This window comes from Sciurus carolinensis, chromosome 2 (genome assembly GCF_902686445.1).
Source record: "Sciurus carolinensis chromosome 2, mSciCar1.2, whole genome shotgun sequence".
NCBI classification, from domain to species: domain Eukaryota; kingdom Metazoa; phylum Chordata; class Mammalia; order Rodentia; family Sciuridae; genus Sciurus; species Sciurus carolinensis.
In genome coordinates, this window is record NC_062214.1 from 155,317,601 (window position 1) to 155,341,160 (window position 23,560).

At 33.6% G+C, this 23,560-nt stretch overlaps 1 protein-coding gene across 4 annotated transcripts in view; it reads right to left on the minus strand.

Moving 5' to 3' along the window:
• The window catches only part of Wdhd1 (WD repeat and HMG-box DNA binding protein 1), a 58,301-nt gene that overhangs the window by 25,442 nt on the left and 9,299 nt on the right, over positions 1 to 23,560 (minus strand). For all 4 annotated transcript variants that reach the window (XM_047539892.1, XM_047539894.1, XM_047539891.1 and 1 more), the window contains 13 exons: positions 21,737 to 21,888; positions 20,937 to 21,048; positions 20,730 to 20,780; positions 19,370 to 19,465; positions 17,258 to 17,350; positions 16,329 to 16,435; positions 15,974 to 16,115; positions 11,134 to 11,341; positions 8,422 to 8,603; positions 6,689 to 6,873; positions 4,372 to 4,613; positions 2,633 to 2,770; positions 614 to 770 (listed from right to left, as the gene is read on the minus strand). In XM_047539892.1, the coding sequence (XP_047395848.1) occupies positions 614 to 770; positions 2,633 to 2,770; positions 4,372 to 4,613; positions 6,689 to 6,873; positions 8,422 to 8,603; positions 11,134 to 11,341; positions 15,974 to 16,115; positions 16,329 to 16,435; positions 17,258 to 17,350; positions 19,370 to 19,465; positions 20,730 to 20,780; positions 20,937 to 21,048; positions 21,737 to 21,888 (1,865 nt within the window). The remainder of the gene's footprint in view (positions 1 to 613; positions 771 to 2,632; positions 2,771 to 4,371; positions 4,614 to 6,688; positions 6,874 to 8,421; positions 8,604 to 11,133; positions 11,342 to 15,973; positions 16,116 to 16,328; positions 16,436 to 17,257; positions 17,351 to 19,369; positions 19,466 to 20,729; positions 20,781 to 20,936; positions 21,049 to 21,736; positions 21,889 to 23,560) is intronic.

A 23,560-nucleotide genomic window follows, 5' to 3' on the forward strand; every position in this document is an offset into this window, starting at 1 on the left:
TATTTATAATAGACAAATTTCTATGAGCCCTCTCCCCTACTATGATAATTAAGTAAACAAATATCAAAAAGCAGAATTATACAAAAACAAATTCCCAATTTAGTGACTATGTGTTATAGTTTGGATATGAGGAGTCCCCCAAAAGCTCATGTGCGAGATAATGCAAGGTTCAGGGGAGAAATGATTGGTTTATGACAGACTTAACCCAATCAGGGAATAGGCTGTGATTGGAGAAGGTGGGTCATTGGGGGTGTGGCTTTGGGGTGTACATATTATATCTGGTGAGTAGTCTCTCTGCTGTCCAATCATCCATGTGAACTGCTTCCCTCTACCACACTCTTACACCATGATGTTCAGCTTTACTTTGAGCCTTGGGGAATGGAGCCTGCTGTCTATGACCTGAGACCTCTGAAACTGTGAGCCCCAAATAAACTTTTTCTCCTCTATAATTGTTCTAGTCGGAACTTTTAGTCACAGCAGCAAAAAAGCTGACTAAAACACTATGGAAAGCAAGTAAATTTACTAAGATGAAAGATAAACTTAAAGATCCTTTTAGAAAGAATTCAAAGCACTTTTTAAAAGAGCCAACATTACGTATTCTGTAATGGCCCACCTCAGTTGCTGGGGATTTTCATGGATACCAATAACCCAGTAGTGGTCAGACTTTCCTTTACAGTGTTCTCTGGTGCTACACACAGGAGTCCAGGTATTACCAAGCCCTCTGTTAAGCATTCGAACACAGCCTTCAGAATCCACATAACAGGGGGTACCTATATACCAACAAAAAAGAAATCACTTGGAGATATAGCTACATATTTGTTAAATAAATCCTGCTTTAAAAAATACATACCAAGGATGTAACTTTTATTTCAAAAAGCAAAGTAAAAAAGTAAAATAATCTAAGATTGTCTTCTGTGAAATTTCATGAACCACACAGACTCTGACCTAACAGAACAAAAAATCTGCATGTGATATGACTAATATTTACCCAAATAAAGAAAAAAACAGTTTCAGTGAAAACTATGCCACCTGCTGGAATATAACAGTAACTATTTTTAAGCCAATTTCAGGGAAAAACAAAACAAAACAAAACAAAAAACTCAACATCTGAAGGTTTCTGGTTAAGAGAGATTTGATAAAATGACCAGAACCTGACAGAAGGTGATGATAAAACGAATGCCTTTGTTACTCTTTTTCTTCCATTCCTCCTTTCACTGTTCTATCCCCAACTCCTAGGTAAGCAATTCTTAGGAAAAATAGGTAAGCAACAATATTTCCTACTTACTATGCTTCCGCCTCACGAAGTGCATGGCAAATTATCTAATTAACCCTTTTCTTACCTGTGGCTTCATACCCCTCTCACTCTGAAAACATTAATTTCCTCAGGGACTAGATATAATTGGTACTTGGGGAAAGAAAAAGCTATATAAATGGGCACTGTTATTATTAAAGCATAAATGACTAATAATATCCCAATAGAAAACAAATCCAAAAATGGCTGACACTTTAAAGACAAATAAGCTGGGCATAGTAGGACATGCCTGTAATCCCAGGTACTTGGGAGGCTAAGGCAGGAGTATAGTCAAGTTTCAGGCCAGTCTAGGCAACTTAGCAAGGCCTTGTCTCAAAAAATAAAAAGGGCTAGGGATGAAGATAAGTAGGGCACCTCTGGGTTCAATCCCCAATATGGCAAAAACAAACAAACGAAATTGAGGTTTTAAATGATGTAAGTAAAGGGCATAGATAGCTAATAACAAAAATATTTAAGCCTCTGAGAGAGGGGTAGTAAATGCTTTAAAATAAGGTATTCCTCCCTGTCCTTCAAAACATGTTATAAGCCACTATAAAAATCAAAAATAGTACTGTCCAATAGAAACATGTGAGCCACAAATGTAATGTATATCACAAATACATATATGTTACAAATATGTGTGTAAATGCACACACACACTGCAAATTTATATGTTTGCAGTACTGGCAGGGCATATTCTGCACATGCTAGGCAAGTGCTCTACCACTGAGTTACAACCTCAGCTCCACACAAATATAAATTTTTAATTTCATAGTGCCTCTTTAAAAAAAGGTGGGGGAGTTAATTTTAATAATGTTTTATTTAATCCAATACATCCAAAATATTATCATTTAAAATGAAAAATAGAAAAGAATTAGTTTTTTAAAATATTTTTTTCTGATACTAAGTCTTCAAAATTTGGAGAAAATACTTACAGAACATTAGCTACATTTCAAGTAGTCAAGAGCCACATGTGGTTCATAGTTAATTGCAGTGGATAGGATAGTTCTAGAAAATCCTTAATTTTGTGAAGAATCTGCTATGGAAGATACTACTTTACTGTTGATTTTTATCTCCTCTCTGTTGCCTAATATATAAATATTAGAAAACTATTTACATTTGTAAGTTTCTAATGTGAATTCTCATGAAAAGAAATCTTCATTACACAATAGCTTACTTTGCCTAACAAGAGCAGTTTCCGATTCTGCCAACATATTAAAATACAGAAATTTAAATGTAAAATATAGACAACTTATCTTTAAAGAAATTAATTAGAATAAAATAATGACACAATTTTCTTCTTGAAGTGAGCTTAATATGAAGAAAAAAAATTGAGCTTGCCTTCGGCTGAAAAACCAACCCAAGCAAGGTAGGATTTCCTTGTAAGAGGAAGAGGATCACCATGTAAAATTTGTTTCTTCTTTTTCCCCAGCTCTAGTAGTTGAACTCCAAGGCACTGATCTCCATCAAATCCTGTACCTAGTGAGAAAATGTAAATATAAATCAAGCATTGAAGGTTATTCAGCAATAATGCAATCTAAATTATTTTCTCAACTGATTTTATGTTTCATTTTCAGACTAACTAGCACTAATTTTTAGACTAGTGCTATTTTTATGGACAACCCATGTGACGTACCATTCAGGTATCAGAAACAGAATAATATGTTACATGGACTATTTATATAAAATGGTTATAAGTGATATTCACTTAATCAAGGTTTATTCATAAAGAACTTACCATGTAACCCCAGGCACTGGTCTAGACAATGTGGCTACAATGGTAAACAGTCATTTTTTTCATGAAATTCATATTCAAGTTGAAAAAGACAAATTGAAAAAAATTCAAAAACAAAAAAATGCTACCAAAGATTTGAAGCAAATATTAATAGAGTGAACCGAGAGACTACTTTAGATTGTAGTTAAGAGTTGGCCTTTATGAGAAGTAAAATTTAAGCTAAGGTATTAATTGCAAGTTAGGGTTAGCCATGCAAATGTAAGGAAAGGAATACTACAGGAGACAGAGGGAACTGATGTTGGAAGGACCTCTGGCTGTGACAAGCTCAGTGTTCAAAGCACACAAAGTAGCTGGTATGGCCAGAACATGGCAACAAGTGGCAAGAAACGAGGCTAAAGAGGTCAAAGGTCAGTTCATGTAGGATCAATAGATCGCTTCACCAGCTATGGTAAGAAGTCTGACTAAAAGTGAAGGGACCTCAGAGATTTAAGCAGAAGAGGGAGATGATCGGAGTTTTATGCTGCTGTGTGGAGAACAGACTGTGAAAGCAGGAGTGAGAACTGAAAGACTAGGTAGGCTACTACTGACAGTCTGACAAGACATACGGGTTGGTCCAGGGTGTGTGTAGAGAAAATGAAGGGACAGATCTGGAATGTGTTACTCCATAGAACTGACATGACAATAAAACCTTTCTAATGGAGCTAATGTGGGAAATGAAGGAAAGAGGATTGAGATGCCTGTTAAAACTCTACATACAGATTTCAAGTGAGTAACTGGATGTGAGGTACTACTAGTGGTATCAATTTAGAAGACCTGGACACAGAGGGATGTCAGAGAAGCCAAGAAAGTATTTCTGATGGAATTGTTAAAAAAAAAAAAAAAAAAAAGCGCAGATATCAACAATAATCTTAGGAAGACCAATTTTAACATGGTGGGAACTAAAGACAGAACATGAAGTGAGGAAAAGGAGGCAGCAACTTTTGAAAAGTCACATTCAAAGTTGTTTTGATCCTTTACACTAAGAGTTAATCAACTTTTGAGGTTTTTCAAATTCTGAAAGTTCACTGACATACTTGCCAAAAGATGTGACTTAGAATATAAGTAATTAATCAGACTTTACCTTGGAATTCTCTCAATAATGCCCTATAGGTTCTCTTGTAAATATAAAGTTCTCATTTTCTTTGCTATTAGTATATACAACAAAACGTTCCACATTCAAAGATTACACTGATGCAAATACTAAATAAATGCAAAACCAAAACAAAAAGTACCAACAAAAAGCTCAGATAATTTCCATATTATTTCAGGTCATAATACAATTTACAAAAGACTGGAAAAAACCTACCTCTGTGATAAATAATGAAAAGCTGTTCTCCATGTCCTGCCATTGACACCACAGGTCCAGGAAGGCTGAAGATCTCTTTTTGAACACCTCCAATAGTAAACAATCGAAGGAGCAAGGCGCTAGTGGCGGCGGCAGCCCATCCCTGACCCAGACATATGGCTTCAATATCCTCATTCGGTGGCATGTCTACTATCCACTCTTTGCTTGAATCCCAGGAACTAAAGTGCAGGCAGTGAAGCTTGCTAAAAATTAAAAAAAAAAAAAAAAAAGAGAGAGAGAGAGACAACCCAACTTTTATGTGATATTTTAGATATACAACTATTCATGATACCCAATAACAAGTTTGTTTTTCTATTATATATTACAGTATAAGAAATTGTTTTGAGAAAATAATTATTAAATATCCTAAAAATGAATTATACTAAAATTTTCATATTTTTGAAGAATTCAAAGATACAGGAAAATTCTCACAATACAATGTTAATTAACTAAAAAGGCAGGCTAAAACTGACAAGTATGATTGTTATAAATGCACACATAGTAGAACCAGTCACTGCCAACAATTTCATGTTTAAGGTTTTTTCCTTTGAGCATACATAAATGTAAGTTATTCTTTGAGCTTCAGAATATAGAAACCATTAAGTATCTGGAATCAGAGACAATAGTGACATTCTGATGTGATTTTAATACTGAATCTATAACATATAGGATTATGAAATATGTCTAGTGATAACATTATATAGGACTATAAAATATGTCTAAGGAAAACAAAAAGGAGGGTATCTAAAATCAAAACTGCCCATAGAAATATATTTTCTAATTATGCAAGATATTCTGTGATGGAGTCTCTTAGTCAACAGTGGTTTTTTTGTTTTGTTTTGTTTTCCTGTCATGTTGTTGTTTGTGCATACTAGACAAGTTTTCTACCACTGAGCTATATCCCAGGCCTGTGATTATTTGAATAAACCGATTTAACTCAGTAATGAATGAAGTATTGAGTTGACGTTATAATGTGTAAATTAGTACACTAATTAAAATGTTAAAAATGACCTAATATAGTGCTCGTTGGACTTTTAATATGTATTCAGTCACCTTCAGGATCTCATTAAAATGCAGATTCTGATTCAGAAGGTCTGGGGTGGGATCTGAGATTGTGGATTTTCAACAAGTTTCAGGTGACCCTAGTTTGTGGACTATACTTTGTGCAACAAGAAGCAATTATGTCTCATTAGAAGCATTTTAACTTCAAATCACCTGGGAGAAGTAAATCCATTCATCAAGTATATTAAGAATATCAAGAAAAGAGATCAAGAGAGAGTAATCTGGCTATTTTATATTTACATATATATAAATAATATATAGAAATATGTATTTATATAAATATATATTTATATATAACAGAAATAATATATATGAACAGAAATAATTATATATGTAATATATAAAACAGAAAAAAACATTTTTCTTTAAAAACAAAAACACCTCAAAAACATTCTGTATCTATGGGTTTTTCATGATTTTTTCCTACCTACTTACCTACCTATTAACTACTTATCAAAATATGTAAAGTCCACATTATATTAAAAACAGTAAATTGATGAATAGTACACTTTTGTTTCTCCTTATTTATACTTCTTTTCAAAGAGAGATTTCAAATCTAATCTAAAGTGACCACAAAAGAAAGAAAAGAAAAAATCCCAGATCAATAGTTATCCAAGGCTGGGTTTCAATTAACTACAAAGGGATATGAGAGAACATTTTTGGGATATAAAAAAATTTCTGTATTTTGACTACAGCAGTAGTTGTTATACATTTGTCAAATCATCAAACCATATACCTAAAATAGGAACATTTTACTGTATATAAATTATACTTCAACAAAGTAAATTTTAAAAGGAGAGTTCATACAGATAGATATTGAGGACACACATCAAATTGTTAATAGTAATTATATCTGAGAGTAGAACTCTGGCAACAACTTTCATTTTCTAAAAATCCTGTACCTTTTTTTTCAATGAATACATGTTACTCCTGTAAAAACACTAACTACATAAAAATTAATTTTTTTTCTTACACTACAAATTTTGTCATGTCATTTTGTTTGGTATGTAGTTAAGAGATTGTAATCAGGGGATAATTAGGGCAAAAACAGACACATATTCTGAGGTATTATAGGTGTGCTGGTACTTGTACCAAATGCTTTTATCTGGAATTTCTACTATAAAAGATATAATTTTATTAACTATTTGTCTTTAATTTCAACAACATATCTAGCAGCTCACCAGTGCCAAATTATTCTTAATAATCTTGAATTTACCTTGCTAGTTCATCAGTGCTTTCACATGCCAACAAAATAGCTTCATGAGAAAGATCTGCTACTGTATAATTCAAAGCATTTGACAAATGTGTTGCATGGTGTATGGAGGTATCATGAAATTCCACATCTATGGCATTGTCTTGTTCATCATTATAACAGCGAATAATTCCAATAGAATTCCACACCTACAAATATGTAAGATTAAATACAAGTCTCAGGAAAACTGAAAAAAAAAATCTGCAGGCTATAGGAGTATAAATTAACAATATTGTAACTCAATCTGTAACAAGGTTTAAGTTATTGAAGCTATGATATCTCATCTAACTCTAGTTTCAGGTAGTAGAAGCAATATCAGAACTACAATTACTAATTATTCTTTTCTTCCTGAAAAGGTACATACATGCTTATTGATTAACAAGTATTTAATGTTTAAAAATAAATTACATGACTATTTTCTTAAAAAAATACTTTATAAATGGCCTCTGAAAAACCTCAAAAGAAACATATCAAAACTTTAATTTACTTATTCTATGGATACAAATAAGAATTTTTTCCTGTTCCAACTAACTGGTTTATATTAAAGGATAAATATCATAATTTAAGGCAACATAAATTGACACTATTTGGAAAACTAATCTTCCACTTATGTCACATTAGGCCCACACTATGCCCTAGTCTTTCTAATAAAATTATTGCCAATACTTAATTTAATTATATAGTCATTTCAAATATAACTATGTATTTATAACTATTAATAAAAGTACATGTAATTAACTATATGATTATAAGTAAAGTATTTTTTTTTTTTTTTTTTTTTTGGGTGCTGGGGATTGAACCCAGGGCCTTGGTGCTTGCAAGGCAGGCACTCTACCAACTGAGCTATCTCCCCAGCCCCATAAGTAAAGTATTGACACTAATAAGAAAAGACACTACTTGATGATTACTAATAACCATTTTGTGAATATTAAACATCACCCTTTGTATTTACATAAAAATTTATGCCAGGTCTTTATCATTCAAAAAGACAACAGGCAAAATTCCTCAGAGCGTAAAACTTCTTAAGTTCTCAAACTTGAAGCATCAATTCAAAAAATATATTTAATGCCTACTGTGCCATGCCTTGTTCCAAATGCTAAGATACAGTTTAAAAATCAGGGTTGGAGATGTAGCTCAATGAAGAGCACTTGCCCAGCATGCTAGAGCACCTGTGTCCACTCCCCATCATCACACACATATACACACAGATACAAAAACCAGAAAAATTTTTATCCTTATAGAGCTTCCATCTAGGGAAGTAGGGTGAGGAAAAGAGGGAGATTTCCCCATCCCCATAGTACTCATCACCTTCCAGTACATTACACTAGGAGTTGCCATCTAAAAAGCATCTTCTAACTAGTATTTTGGAATCATAATAATCTACATAATAACAAATATATGAGAAATAAGGTTTGGAAGTCCAGCCATAAGGATTGCAAGATATACAGTCATATTTATTTAGGTTCATTTTTTCATTCTGCAAAACAGAATTTTATTTTACATAATTTTCAATAATGCTGAAATAAGAGTAAAAGTTAATCATAAAATAAATCAACAAAATTATAATCAACCAAAGTGTTCCAGCCCATTTAATCAAGGTTTTAAAAGAATTTTTTTTTAATCCAACACAATAAACTATCATGAGAAAAAAATGCTGAAAAATGATTTTAAAAGTTAAGCATAGATCCAAGGCTTACCATGAATCTGTGAGTGAGATGTAAGGGTGTAGAGCCTGACTGGAATGGCTTTTGCCGGGGAGTTGGAATGAGTCCATCATAAAATGGCCTTTGGGCTGTTACAAGTGGTAGATTGTGAATACTGCCTGTATGATCATCTTCCTCCTCCTCTTTGAGAAGACCAGTTTTTAGCATTGTAACATCTGCAATACAAAGAATATAATGAAAAGAATCATAAAAAAAAATCAACAACCGTGGAAAAGAAAAGCATTATGGAATCTAATAATCTTTCCATTCATATTTAGTGAGACTGACATGTTTGCCTCTTTCATCTATTAAAGAGATGTAGTGATGATGCAGAAACACTAGTGGATAAAACTGCTGGTGCCTTAGTGTAAATCAAGACTGTGGCACCAAAATATGCTAGTAGTCACTGCACTGTTGTTGTTGTTTTTTTTTTTTTTTTTTTTTTTTTTTTGTGGTGCTGGGGATTGAACCCAGGGCCTTGTGCTTGCAAGGCAAGCACTCTACCAACTGAGCTATATCCCCAGTCCCACTGCACTGTTAACCACCATTCACAGTAATAAACAGTAATTTTATTAAATATTGATCCTTGCATAGTTTTTAAAAAAAGATTCTGGCACAAAAATGGTTAATGTGCATAAAAGAAGTATGATTGTTGCCTTAAAGTATTTTGGCAACTATTTTAGGTTGTAAGCCCAGCTAAATGATAAACGTCAGCTAACATACGGTTATACAGACGTGGATATGTGGTAAACACTTTCTTGGAAAGAATGAAGTGAGAATGTCATTTAAGAAGAGTAACTGACAGAATTTGTTGCCAGTGATAAAAACAGCTTTCAAACAAAAATCAGAATACTGGAAAACTTGTATTTGCTACTATGAGCTTGACAACTTTCTAATATTTAAAAACTTCTAATGAAGACTGGGGATATAGGTCACTGGTAGAATGCTTGCCTTGCATGCATGAGGTCCTATATTCAGTCCCCAGCAGTGCAAAAACAAACAAACAAAAACTTCTGATGAGACTGATTATGATACTAACAAATTTATTTATTTATTTATTTATTTATTTATTTATTTATTTATTTATTTATTCATTCATTCATTCATTCATTCATTTGTTTATTGGTACTGGGGACTGAAGCCAGAGGCACTCAACCACTACGCTATATCCTCAGCCCTATTTTTTTTGTATTTAATTTAGAGACCAGGTCTCACTGAGTTGCTTAGTGCCTCACTGTTGCTGAGGCTGGTTTTGAACTCTCAATCTTCCTGCCTCAGCCTCCTCAGCCACTGGGATTACAGGCGTATGCAACTGTGCGTGATGAATAACAACTGGCACGTGTGGGGCCCAACAACTTCATGAGGCCCTGTCTCTAAATAAAATATAAAAAAGGTCTGAGGATGTCGCTCAGTGGGAAAGCATCCCTGGGTTCAACCCCTGGTACAAAAAAAAAAAAAAAAAAAAAAAAAAAAATTCAAATTTTCTCTTCATAAGTTTATTAATGCTATCTTAAATATTTATAATTCAATATACAATATGGTAAATAACAATGGACATAACTCCATAAACAAATGTTCTTTAGAGGTCTTCAAGATTTTTTTAAAATATAAAGTGCTCCTGAGACCAAAACATATTAAGACTGCTGTTCTATAAATATTACATGATTTAAATGCAGGAAAATTCACCACTGTACATTGGCATTTTTACTAGCTATGTTCAAATGTGTTTTTTAGTATGTAAGTTGTTGCAACAGGCACTTTATTTGAAGGTTTTAAATTACAATCTCAATTTAAAAGACATAACGGTATTCCGTTGAGCTACTTTTTGAATTAGCTTAGTAGTTTGCATCTTTCAAAAAGGTTATTCATCTAAGTTGTAGTATTTATGAGCACAAAGTTTCATACTATATTCAAAAACTTATTTGGTTGCATTTTATACTTTTTTTTTCATTTTAATTTTCATTTTTAATGAGTTTTCTTTTGCATTTTATACTTTTAACACACCTCAATTTGAACCAGGTATATTTTGCAACTGGGGATATAGTTCAGTAGCAGAACACTTGCCTAGCATGCATAAGGCTCTCAGATCAATCTGCAGCAACATACACACACATACACAAAACCTAGCTTTATTTTAAGTGTTCAAGAGCCACATGTGGCTAGTGTCTACCATGGAGGATAGTGTAAGACTATAGACTCTACAATAACTATCTCTCGTTCATTTCTTACATTAGTAATTTGAATCTTCTCTTTCTTGATCAGTCAGGATACACAGTTTTCAATTTTATTTACTTTTTTTTTTAAATATTTTTTTGTTTTCGGTGGACACAACCTTTCTTCTATTTTATGTGGTGCTGAGGATCGAACCCAGGGCCCCACACGTGCCAGGCAAGCGCTCTACCACGGAGCCACAACCCCAGCCCCTTGTTTACCTTTTTAAAGAACTAGGTTTGGTTTCAGTAACTTTATGGTTTTTCTATTCTCAGTTTCACTGGATTCTGCTCAGTATTTCCTCTTTTCCTCTTTGGGGTTTAATTTCTTTTTCTAGTTCACTAAAGCAGAGGCTTAGATCACTGACTTAAAACTTTTTTTTAACATAAGGATTCAATGTCATACATTCTACAAATGAATGACTTCATCAGCTTTAATAAAAAACTGAAAAATTAAATAAGGTAGATTATCACATGTACAAAGTCAAACTCATACCAACTGAATTTTCATCATCTTCTAGGATGTGACTTCGTTGTCTAGCATGACTTGAAGCCAGCATGAGGTCATCATCGTCATCATCATTTATAGTCTCTTTTGAAAAAGAGGGGATCTCAACTGCATTGTCATTTAGAAAATCACCAGCATTGCTTGTATTATCACCATCAAAAAGATCATTGTAATCCTCTTCCACTCTGCTAGATACCTGGAATAAATTAAATATAAATTACAATGCATTAGTGAATTATTTGGGGAAAATTACTCAAAAGCCAATCATTTTATCCAGGGCTGGGGATTGAACCCAGAGCCTCATTCACACTAGGCAAATGCTCTACCACTGAACTACATCCCCAGACCCCAAAGGCAATCTTCCAATGTGTACTTATAAACTCTGCTAACTAAGCAAATGTCTAAAATAAGAATAATTAGTAAATATATTTATGAGATTACAGTTATATAAGACAGCCCTTGTTTTAAATGCCTCACAGTCTGGGCAAAGGGCAGGATTACTGTACATACCAAAATATAAGGGAAAAGTTTATTACTCAAAAGACATTCTCCAAAATAGAAGTCACTTCACATTAACAGGATAAAATCACTATAAAGTCTATCACAGTTAAGACATTCTCTCATTAAATTTTATTTTGAACAAAATACTACTTAGGTAAAATATATGTGCTTTAAACAATCTCAACTAAAGAAAAACAAAGGAGCAAAGATAGTCAATATATTTAATCATTATTTCCTAGAATTACGAAAATATACCATTGCAGGGGTTGGATGCCACTGTAAACAAGTTTTTATATCATTTTACAAAATAAAATAGTAAGCAGATTCATGGCAGAGGTACAACGTACTCCTACAGGATGAAAGAAACTGCACAAATGTTGGACCAATAGAAACTTATAGTTTGGTACTACAAAATTCTAATAAGAACACCATTAAAATGAACTACATCACAGACATTTTAAATGGAAGTAAATGTGATTATTTTTGCTAAACTATGCTAAAAAAAAAAAAAAAAGAAAGAAAGAAAACAGGACTGGGGAAATAGCTCATTTGGTAAGGTGCATGCTTTGCATGCACAAGGCCCTGGACCACACACACACAAAAAAAGAACAAAGTGCTTGTAAATGTATATAAGCATATAATTTGATGAGTAATTAGTAACTAAATGCTGTATTTATTTAACCATTCCAGCTACAGTTCTAAGAGTTTATGTACTGCAGTTGGCCAAAAACTTTTTTAAAATTTTCTTATTGGAAAATGGGGATTTGGCCTTATAGTTGTGGAGAAGTCTATAAACTTATTAACAGGTGTTATGACAGAAATATGAACTGTGAAGAGTAAAAGCAAAAAGGAGAGAGTGGTCAATTCTAGATAGAAAGATTTAAACACTTTATAAAAGGTGACCTTGGAACTAAAATTTTTTTTTCTTAATCTACTTTTTATCAATATTATACATGTATATGTACTAGTCAGTTTTATAGTTTATTTTAAACATTTAAAGAAATCTGCATAGCCCCCAACTTCTCTGCAGAATAAATATTTCCAGCTCTTTTAGTTGTTTCTTGGATATTTCCCCTCATATTTATAAATAATATCCTAGTGTTACTTGTAAATTTTTAATCAGATCTGTTTAATAGACCCTATTAACTTATTTCTATGGAAGATGAAGATTTGGTGGCCTTTTACAACCACCAGGAACATTTCATACACTATTCTTCTACCTCAATCCTCCCAATACAGTTAGGTTCTCATTTTGGTCAATCAATACACAGTATGTAGGTTATTAAAATCATGCAAGTGAAGAGAAGGAAGACTAGTAGGATGGAGAAGGGAATCAGAGAGAGGGAAGACAGGAAAGAAAGGGGAAGTGCTGGGGATTAAAACGAAGAAAACATTCATTTATGACTATGTAAAAATGAACCTATTATGTATAACTATAATGCGCTAATAAATTTTTAAAAATCATAAGTGCTATTCATGGCTGAATAGTAACAGCCAATTCTTACAAAGTGTACTAGACACTCTTCTAACTATACATGTTCACTTAATCCTCATAATCATGCTAAATGGTAGGCACTATTCCTATCTTCCTTCTAGAGATATAGTATATTAGGATCACTTTTCCTTTCTTTTACAACTTTTTGTTTTCCCTGGAATTAAGAATCTCTTGTCTGGGGTTGGGATTGTGGTTCAGTGGTAGAGTGCTCACCTAGCATGCGTGAGGCCCTGGGTTCAATCCTCAGCACCATATAAATATAAAAAAAAGGTATTGTGTCCACCTACATCCAAAAAGAAATTAAAAAAAAAAAAAAGAAGAAGAAGAATCTCCTTGTCTCTTTAGGTCCTTTTTCTTGGACAGATTTCCAAAGATGCTTCCTCCAGTATCCTGCCTGAAGAGCATAAGACTGACTGACAATGTTCTGGGAGTCAAGTACAAGTGAGCAGGGAATTTTGGCATTCAAGTACCTACATTTTGATTTAAGCCTATGTTTTCAGTACCATATTCCCTATTCCTCCCATCATTCAATGCTGCTCAACTGTACTCAGTATCTCTGAACCAAGGACCATCTTTGTGTTACTTTTTCCACAGAATAAACACAACTCCAACATTCTGCCAGAATATATGTGCGGAGGGCAGTTACCCAGCTGTGCACACTGATGTGGAGGCTGAAAGTATCTTTTTGCTTATTAAATTTACCCTATTGTTGTCAGTCCCCCTTTTAGAAGTACCTACTGCTACTAAGAAATGAATCTGGGAGGGGGGCTGGGGAGATAGCTCAGTTGGTAGAGTGCTTGCCTTGTAAGCACAAGGCCCTGGGTTTGATCCCCAGCACCCCCCCCCCCCAAAAAAAAAAAAAAAAGAAATGAATCCAGGGATTCAGTCAGGCACTCTCAGGTCCACCCATTGAGGTCTTAGAATCCAATTTTTTGAGAAGTTAAAAGTTAATTTTCAATCATCTTTCTGTCTTCCAGTTTCTGAAATTCTGTTCAACTGTCTTTTTTAATCTCATGTGATTATTCACTTTAAAAGCATTCTTCATCACACAGGTCAAGAACTCTGTATGTTCTGGCTACACCAAACACGCACCCACCTTGTAGGTCAAGACATTACCTCCTTCAACTCAGCATGGGCCAAGAGTGACCAGATTCTTTAAAAAAAAAGCAGTCAGGGGTACAAGATGTATTTCAGCAACCATCTGCCAAGAAATGGAAAACTACCTAAGGTTCAACTACATATTTCAACTGTGGTCACAAGGAAAAGTTTTAGCATCTGGTCCTTGAGTTTCTTTTACCTATTTACATGGTCCCTGTATCTAGCCTATTGGGCTTCCTGTCATACCTGTGTTATTGGGTTGGTAGCCCAGTCTTAAAGATGCTCTGTGAAGTTTGTACTCGTACTAAGAAATCCACAGAAGAGCACTATCCATGTAAGATTAGAAGTTTCTCTCTTAAGATTGTTTCAGACACATTTTAGGTTTTCTCTGCTATGGCTTCTTATATTTACTTGGGACTATTCCCAGTTTCTTTTTCTAGTCCTTTAGCTTGGGTCAGAAATGTGGCCAAGTAAGTGCAAAATGCAGTACTTGTACCTTGGGGTTAAGAGTAGTATACAAGCTGGGCATGGTGGCACATGCCTGTAATCCCAGCAGCTGGTGAGGCTGAGGCAGGAGGATTGAGAGTTCAAAGCCAGCCTCAGCAACAGTGAGGCACTAAGCAACTCAGTGAGACCCTGTCTCTAAATAAAACACAAAATAGGGCTGGGGATGTGACTCAGTGGTTGAGTGCCCCTGAGTTCAATCCTCAGTACCCTCCCACCTGCCAAGAAAGAGTAGTATACAAGGGAATCTAAGCTAACAATTTTATATAATTTGAAATTAAATTATTTTTATTGCCAAATTCAAATTTTTATACTCCTATTCTATATAATTTCTAATTACATTTGACATAAAAATGATAAGACAAGTTTGCTTATTTTTTTAATGTTTTGCATTTCTGGTTGGAGTTAACTTTTCTAAGTGAAAATACTTTTTGATCCATTTATGCATGTGTGTCAAGAAATATAAGAATCACATATCAGAATTTTTAGCACAATACTAGATAATAAAACATGAAAGCTGAAAAAAATTTTCTTTAGTGTAGTTTTTTTTTTGTGGTGCTGCAGTTCAAACCCCAGGCCCGTGCTTGCAAGGCAAGCACTCTACTGACTGAGCTATCTCCCAAGCTTTAGTGTAGTTTTAATGAGGGCTTCAGGAGAAGCAGAGGTAAACGGATGCATTTAGTCTGCAACTTAAACTGGAAGTCTAAATTAAGACTTGAAATATGAAAAGGTATATTTGTCAGATGGGATGAATAGTGAATAAAGGCAAGGAAGTATAAAAATTTATTTAAAGTGCGGTAGCAAAGCTATATGACTAAGCAGAAGAGGTGTACAGGGAATGTAAAAGCTAAGGCTAATTCAGAGCAGAAAAAGTTTACAAGCCAAAATAAGAGCTGTTACTGCTATTACCTCTAAGTTTTAGCTATAAAACATTTAGCTAACAATCCTCAGAGTACCAGGATACTAAAATAGTATTTAACAAAGGAAATTCCTTGGAAAGACAAAGGGGGAAAATTTCCAACACATTTGGAAAACATTAGGTTACACAAGTTGAAACGGTTACACAAGTTTAATTATTATTACACAATAATAACTGTTACTATTACTGTGCATCTAAGTTAGTAACATAAATGGTACTCTCACAATAAAGTAAGGTAATTTGTGGTGTCTTTCAATCCACACAAACACAACAACACTTTGAAGAAACTGTTCTACCATATTACTTATTACCTTCCTGCTTGACATCTTTCCACTGGCATCACATACATTTTCCAGGAGCCCAAGGTTTCCCTCTGCATCAGTATAAGATATTCGACCACAAGTAGGATGCCAGGCCAGGCCACAGATTGCATAACCTTTCTCATGTTTCACCCTAAAAACGAATAAAGTAGGCTCTTAAAAGACTGTCAAGAAAAACAAAAACTATACAGTTCTTTAGATAATTTTAGTTAGAAAAGGTGAAATGACAACAATCTAAAAGCTAGTTATCTTCATTCTGATTAATAATTTGAACTTTAAAATGTTTCAAAATAAAACAAAACACTAATAGAAATGAATGAAGAACAGAAGATATACTGAATCATACCTTTCCATGCAGTCTTTGGTTTCCACATTCCAAACTAAAATTAAACCATTAATACTACCTGCAGCTAAGTACTGCCCACAGGGAGACCAGGTTACTATACTGAGGGTCTATAAAGAAAAAGAGTTAATAAATAACAATTGTATATAATTTGAAACTAAATTATTACTTTATTATCAAATTTAAATTTTTATATTCCTATTCAATATTGTTTCTAATTTGACATAGGAATGATAAGACCAAGTTTGCTTATTTTTAAACTTTCTTTTTCAATAATATTCAACTATTGCTAACAGGTATTACTTTGTTTTCCATGAGAAAATTATACTGCGACAATTTTAAAAGTGAAATCTAAGTTATTATATTCAAAAAAAGACAATACAAATCATCCTCTTAGCATTCACCATCAAGAGAACCAGGAAGTAAACTGACCTTATAATCCATTGTTGACCTATTGGAGGGGTCATTGTTGACCTATTGGAGGGGTCCTATGTTTCCTAAATTGCAAAATATTTGTACGCATGCATGTGTGTGCATAAGAGATTGTAAGAGATGATACAGATTAATAACTTTTCTTGCTCTAAAATTTCAGACTATGATCACAAGTCTCAATGAAACTCAGTTAACAATAAAAGCCAATTAATGATAATTCAAGAATAGCCTGTTCTAAATCTATGGTAGTGTTAAATTTAATTTCTTATAAATTAAAAGATTTTCTCATCAAATCTCACAGAGGATAAAGGTAAGATAGGACCAATATGTACCAATATCCAGTTATTGGTTAAACGAAGAAAAGTTAAGGGATAGAAGGTAGACATAGACACAGCAGTCTGTAGCTGTTCTTCACTTTCAATATTTAACCGCTGCTGTATTTAGTGATGTACGCATTAAAAACTCCCTGTAGCCAACTGAAAGTCACTTACAAAACTTACCTGAGAGATGAAACTATCTGAAAGATCAAACTGATTACTCCAAGTGTCTCTTCTATATAATTTTACAGATTTTTCCACAGGAACTGCCAATAACTATTAAGAAAGATAATTTAAACAAAAGTTTATATTAAATTCAATTTGAAGAGAAAAAAGGCATATAATTCATCCAGACAAATTTATAAAGTGTTTTTTTTTTTTGGTACTGGGGATCGAACTCAGGACCTTGTGCTTGTAAGGCAAGCACTCTACCAGCTGAGCTATCTCCCCAGCCCCAAATGTATAAAGTGTAAGAGCAAATCTGTTCAATCCCTAGTACCAGGGGTAAAATCAATGTAACACAAAGGGTATACACTGAAAGTCTGTCTCCTATCCCTAAATTCTATTTCTATACCTCAATGGCAAATAAGCATAGACTACACAAGAATGCATGTGTACATATATTTAAGTATTATGTACAAATATTTAAAAGTATATACACATACTCCCACTCTTTTTAGTTAGTAAACAGTAGCATCATATATATACCTACTGTTCTACAGTTTGATGTGTTTTATTTAATGTATCTTAAGGATTACTGCATAGGAGGACATAAAAATATACCTCATTCTAACAATTAGAATCTAACTTTCATAACTACCAGTTTATTTTACCAAATCCTGTACATGAACATTTAGAATGTTTCCAACCTTATATTACTAATAACAATGGTGCAATATTTCTGTTACACACACTCTTTAGTGCATATTATGAACATGCTTATAATATACCTAGAAGTAGCACTGTTAAGTCATCTATTCTGATAAAAACTACTAAACCTTCTTCCACACTGTATCTAAGCAATTTTTTCATCTTTGACCATCTCTGATAAATAAAAAATAATTTAATCCATCGTTTTAATTAGTATTTCTGATAGTATGAAAGGTTGCATATATTTTTATCTTTAAAAGCTACCTGTATGGGGCTAGGAGTATAGCTCAGTGGTATAGGGCCTGCCCAGACTACCTGAGGTCCTGGGTTCAATCCTCCCCACCCATCTTTACTAAACTCTAAATTCTCACATATACTTTTGTCTACTTCTGTTTAATAGATATGTTTACTCATGAGTAAATAGTGAACTTCTAATTCTCATAGCTTAATATGTTTTAATATTTGATTGGTTTAGATGCTTTTCATCACTTTTCAATGATTTAGTTTCCACATGGACTTGAAAATCAGCTGTTTTGTCCTGCCAAATATCTGACTGATATTTTATACTTTAATGCTGTCAAAACTATGGATTAATTTAGGGAGGAACTAACATCTTTATGTATATTGAAACTTCCCTTCTAAGAATAGGATTTGTTTTCCATTTATCCAAGTCTACTTTAACTCCTCTTAGAAACATGTTGAAGTTTTCTTTATGTATGTCTTTCACATTTCATGGTATTTTTACCCCAGCAACTTTATCATTTTTGGTTTAACAGTAAAAGAGCTATTTACTTTCACTATGTTTTCGAAGAAGCTACTGTTTGTACGAAAGACAGTTATTGATCTTTATATTAATTCTGCTTCCAGTTACCTTACTGAATTTTCTTTCTTCTCCCTCTTCCTTTTTATCTCACCAGGGCTGAGGACTGAACTCAGGGCTCCTTGAACACACCAGGCAAGTGCTCTACCACTGAACAGTCCCTTGCCCCTGAAACTTATTATTAGAAAAAGTTTTCACCCTCAGTAGATTTTTCTGGGGATTTCCTCATACACAAGCATCTCGTTTTCAAATAACAAACACTGTCTTTCTTTCTTGCAAACTTCTCCTAACATTCTGTGGTTTGTGTCAGTTAGTACCTTCAAAACATTGAATACAAGCAATGAGAGTGGACCTAACAAAACTATTTCTATAGTTGCTCCATGAAACAAGAATGTAAAGAAAAATATACAATTAATTCAGGAAAACATACACTTCAAAACAAAATCTCTAAAAAGTTTAAAATTTTGTAAAGTATTTCAATATTTTTTGGTATAGGGCTCTAAAATCTATAACCTAAATGAAACGGTTGAAATTTAAAAAGTTATTCTTACATTGAAAGTTGACAAGGATCAAAAGAAATAATTCAAAAAATAAGAGTAATTTACCTTCCCACTTTTTGGCTGCCAAGCAAGTCTGCAGATGGATTTTGCATTCATCATATCGTTGCATTTTTGTAGCAGTGGCCAACTAATGGCACATGTCTGATTTTTGAAAAAGAAAATTTATTTCCCTTTATGAAAATTCCCCCAAAATATACACAGAATTGAGTACAATTAATAAGTGGTTTCTTCAAATTGATATATATTAAAAAAAAAAAAAAAGCAACTTAAATTTTAATTCAATTACAATGCCTCATTCACCCATATTTTTTAAAGTTCTTTGGAGGTATAAAGAGTATAAATTGTAAATAGGAGTATTTTCTATGTCTAATAAACAACATACTCAATGAATAAACACACACAAACTCTCAATATGTTAAAATCATAATGTGTCTACAAGAACAAATAAAATCTGAAATGTCTACCATAAAATATTAAGGTGTCAAAGTCAGACCTACATAGTTCAAGAATGAGGGGAAGAAACTGTGGCTACTAAGGCAGAGCTGTTGGGGATATTATTCCCACTCGTCATTTGTTATTTCTAGGAATGTCAAGTCTGCTCTGATTTTTTCAGGAAAACTTAACTGTTCCTTCTGCCAATTTGGAAAGCATTTTTTCATAAGGCCTTTAAAACCTTTATCAGGCTAAGTTGGAACAAGTTGTATATGCAACTCTTCAAATCAAGCATAGTCTATGCATCATTTATTTTGGTTTCCCCAACATCTAATACAAGGCCTAACACATGGTAGTTATCTATAAATACATGAAGATTGAATCACCTTTTGATTTACAGTTTTAAAGTGAAATATAAACTAATTCCCCTTGTGATTGAGAACAAAAGCAAAAAGTTTTTAACATATAAATTAATTTTGCAATAATTAGTCAAATTTTTTTAAAATTTTTACTAGTTGTCAATGGATCTTTTATTTAATTTACGTATATGTGATGCTGAGTATCAAACCCAGGGCCTCACACATGCCAGGCAAATGCTCTACCACTGAGCCACAACTCCAGTCCTATTCTGAAATATGATCACAAAAACAATACTTACTGCTATTTAAAGAAACAACTACAGCTGGCTGTGGTGGTGCACACCTCTAATCCAGCTATGTGAGAGACTGGGGCAAGACCGCAAGTTTGAGGCCTCAGCAACTTAGTGAGACCCTGTCTCAAAATAAAAAGTAAAAAGGGCTGGGGCTATAGCTCAGTGGTACAGCACCCCTGGATTCAATCCCCAGCATTGCGGGGGTGGGGATGGGACAAATAATAAGGAAAAATAACTACTAATTTGGCCCAACAATACAATATGTAATACCCACATGATAGAAATGGGCAAAAAGTTTTAAATTCAAATTGACAGGTTTACCTGATCTGAAATTTGCCAAACTCTGACAGATCCATCACAACTAGCCGATGCCTGCAAGGATAAACAATGAATTTCTCTATAGTTATAGCCATAATACTACATGAAAACTGGCTCAATTGATTTACTCAAAAATGACTTTTTTGCCAACCAGGAAACATTTTTAAACATATTCAATAAAACCACAAAAGAGAGGAGAAAAATAATTACCAGGAAGACACCCTTAGGGTCATAAGAAAGACTTAAAACAGGGGCATCATGTCCTCGAAATGTCTTCTGTTGACTGCTATCCATCACATCCACAATTTTGACGAGAAAATCACTATACACAATAGAATAATGCACATGAACAAAAGCCAATACAAACCCTCTCCTAAAAGCTATGACTCAAACTATTTCAAAATCACAAGAGTGAATGCTATGATTTCTATACTGCAACTTGTAAAATTTGACAGCCAAATATAATTTACTTTTTATTTTTGTTCCACAAAGATGCTAAAAACACAAGTCAAGATTTCCCATTTTGTTAAAATACAAACACTTCCTAAATGGCTTCTTTAGTTACATTATATGTAAGTTTTCATTATTTGCTAATTACAGTCACATGTATTTTAGGAAGTACTATATCTTTACTAAAACTTGCAATTTCACCAATTACATTTTTTCCCTATGACAAGTAAGCCTCAAAAAAGAGAATCTACAAAACTCCTGGTTGCACAGTTCAAGTTATACCCCAAATAGCTTTTAAATTTTGTTTCAAACTATCTCCTTTCTCCAGTCTTTTGCACCATTTACTGAATAGGTCATCTGCAAAACAGTAGACTTCACTTCACAAAATAGTACAAGTTTGTCTTCAAAAACCTCCACTAAGTAGAAGATTTGCATATAAAAGTAAAATAACAATAAAAAACAAGAAGCTAACAGAGTCCTGAAAATATCAGCCAAAAACAAATAAATGAGGCTCTTCTTCTAACATTATTTCCTTTCTCTTATATAAGTCAGAGTCTTACCTTGATCCAGCAGCAATTTTAGTACCATCCTCATTAAACACCACATGATTTGCATTTGTAGTGAAGCGAGTCAATATACCATCTGGAACTCCTTCAGGAAATGTGTGAACTTGAACTGTATTATTAGAAACTGCAGTGACCAATTTTCCATTCTAAAAGAAAAATAAAGGTAAGAAACACTGGCATAACAAATTCAAATCAACTGGGAGTGTCTCCATAGATAAAAAGTCTGTGAAAGATAACAATTTAATAATTATAGTTCCCATCAAGGGAAAAATTACCAATGCTTAACTTTCCTGAAATGTATGTTAATAGTTCTTTTATTCTGTAAGAAAACACTTCAGTAGCATTTTAAAATTTTTTTATTTGTTCTAATTAGTTATACATGACAGTAGAATGCACTTTGATATACCATATATAAATGGAGTATAATTTCTCATTCTGCTGGTTGTATATGATGTACAATCCCACCGGTTGTATAGTTTTATATATATATAGGGTAATAATGTCTGATTCATTCTCCTAACCTTCCTACACCCCTCTCCCCTCCCCTCCCTTCACTCCAAATGACATAAAAATGAAGGAGACTCAAGAGAGCTTTTCAGAGAAAACACAATTTCAATGAGGAAAGAGGCCACCAGAAGGCACAGCCACAATGGCCAGTGTAGAGCTGCCCTATGTTTCCACAATGAAATGATTGTGTCTTTTTGGAGTGGGATAAAATCTAAATGCTGAATCCATGGCAGAGATTAGAATGATGTGTCTACAAGTCAGAGAACACTGAGGACTGTCACAATCTTCCCAGCACAGATGACAGGCATGGAATGGATACTCCCTTTGAGCCTGGGAAGAACCAAACCTACTGAGATGACACCTTGATTTCAGTCATTTTGCCTCCTGAACTATTGGACAATAATGTCCTAGTGTTTTAAGACAGCAAGTTTGTGGAATTTGTTACAACAGCACTACAACGAATACAAAAGCTCTTACTTTTTTCTTCCTTACAGTTTTTTTCATACACAAAAGCAATACATGCTTACTATAGAAGAAAAAAATATGAAAGTTACATGAGGAGAGAATGAGTTTCCCTACTCTTTTAAAGTAATCACCACTAACATTCTGGTGTTGTCTTTTTAGTATTTATCTGTACCTATGCAAATACAAGAATGATAATAATATATACATTTATATACAAAGATATAATTTCAGCAAACATAACACTACGCTATAGTGTTCTGCAACTTTTCAGTTGAGGGTACAAGAAACTATATTTTTTCTTTTTTCTCTTTTTTTAGTGTTTGTACTGTATTCCATTGTATGGCTTTATCAAATTTATTAACTAACTTCTTGAATCATGGAAATAACAGTTTTTTCTAACTTTTGCTATTTTGAAATTTGCTATTTCAAAAACAGCAGGTGTTTTTACTAATCCTTGTCCATATAAACTAGAAAGTGTGTATTTTCCTAGAAAACTACTCAGAACAGACTATGCATATTCTAATTTTGATACACAGTATCAATTTCTTTTCTTAAAAAGTATCTTATTGCTGGAATGGAGGTTCATGCTTGTAATCCCAGTACCTAGGGAGGTTAAGGCAGGAGGATTGCAAATTCAAAGCCTGGCTTAGCAACCTACCCAGACTCTGAGCAACTTGGTTAGGCCCTGTCTCAAAATAAAAAATAAACCTGTAATCCCAGTAGCTTCGGAGGCTGAGGAAGGAGGATTGTGAGTTCAAAGCCAGAGTCAGCAACTCAGCGAGACCCTGTCTCTATCCCCAATACTAAACAAACAAACAAACTGGCTGGGGATGAGCTAACTGGTTA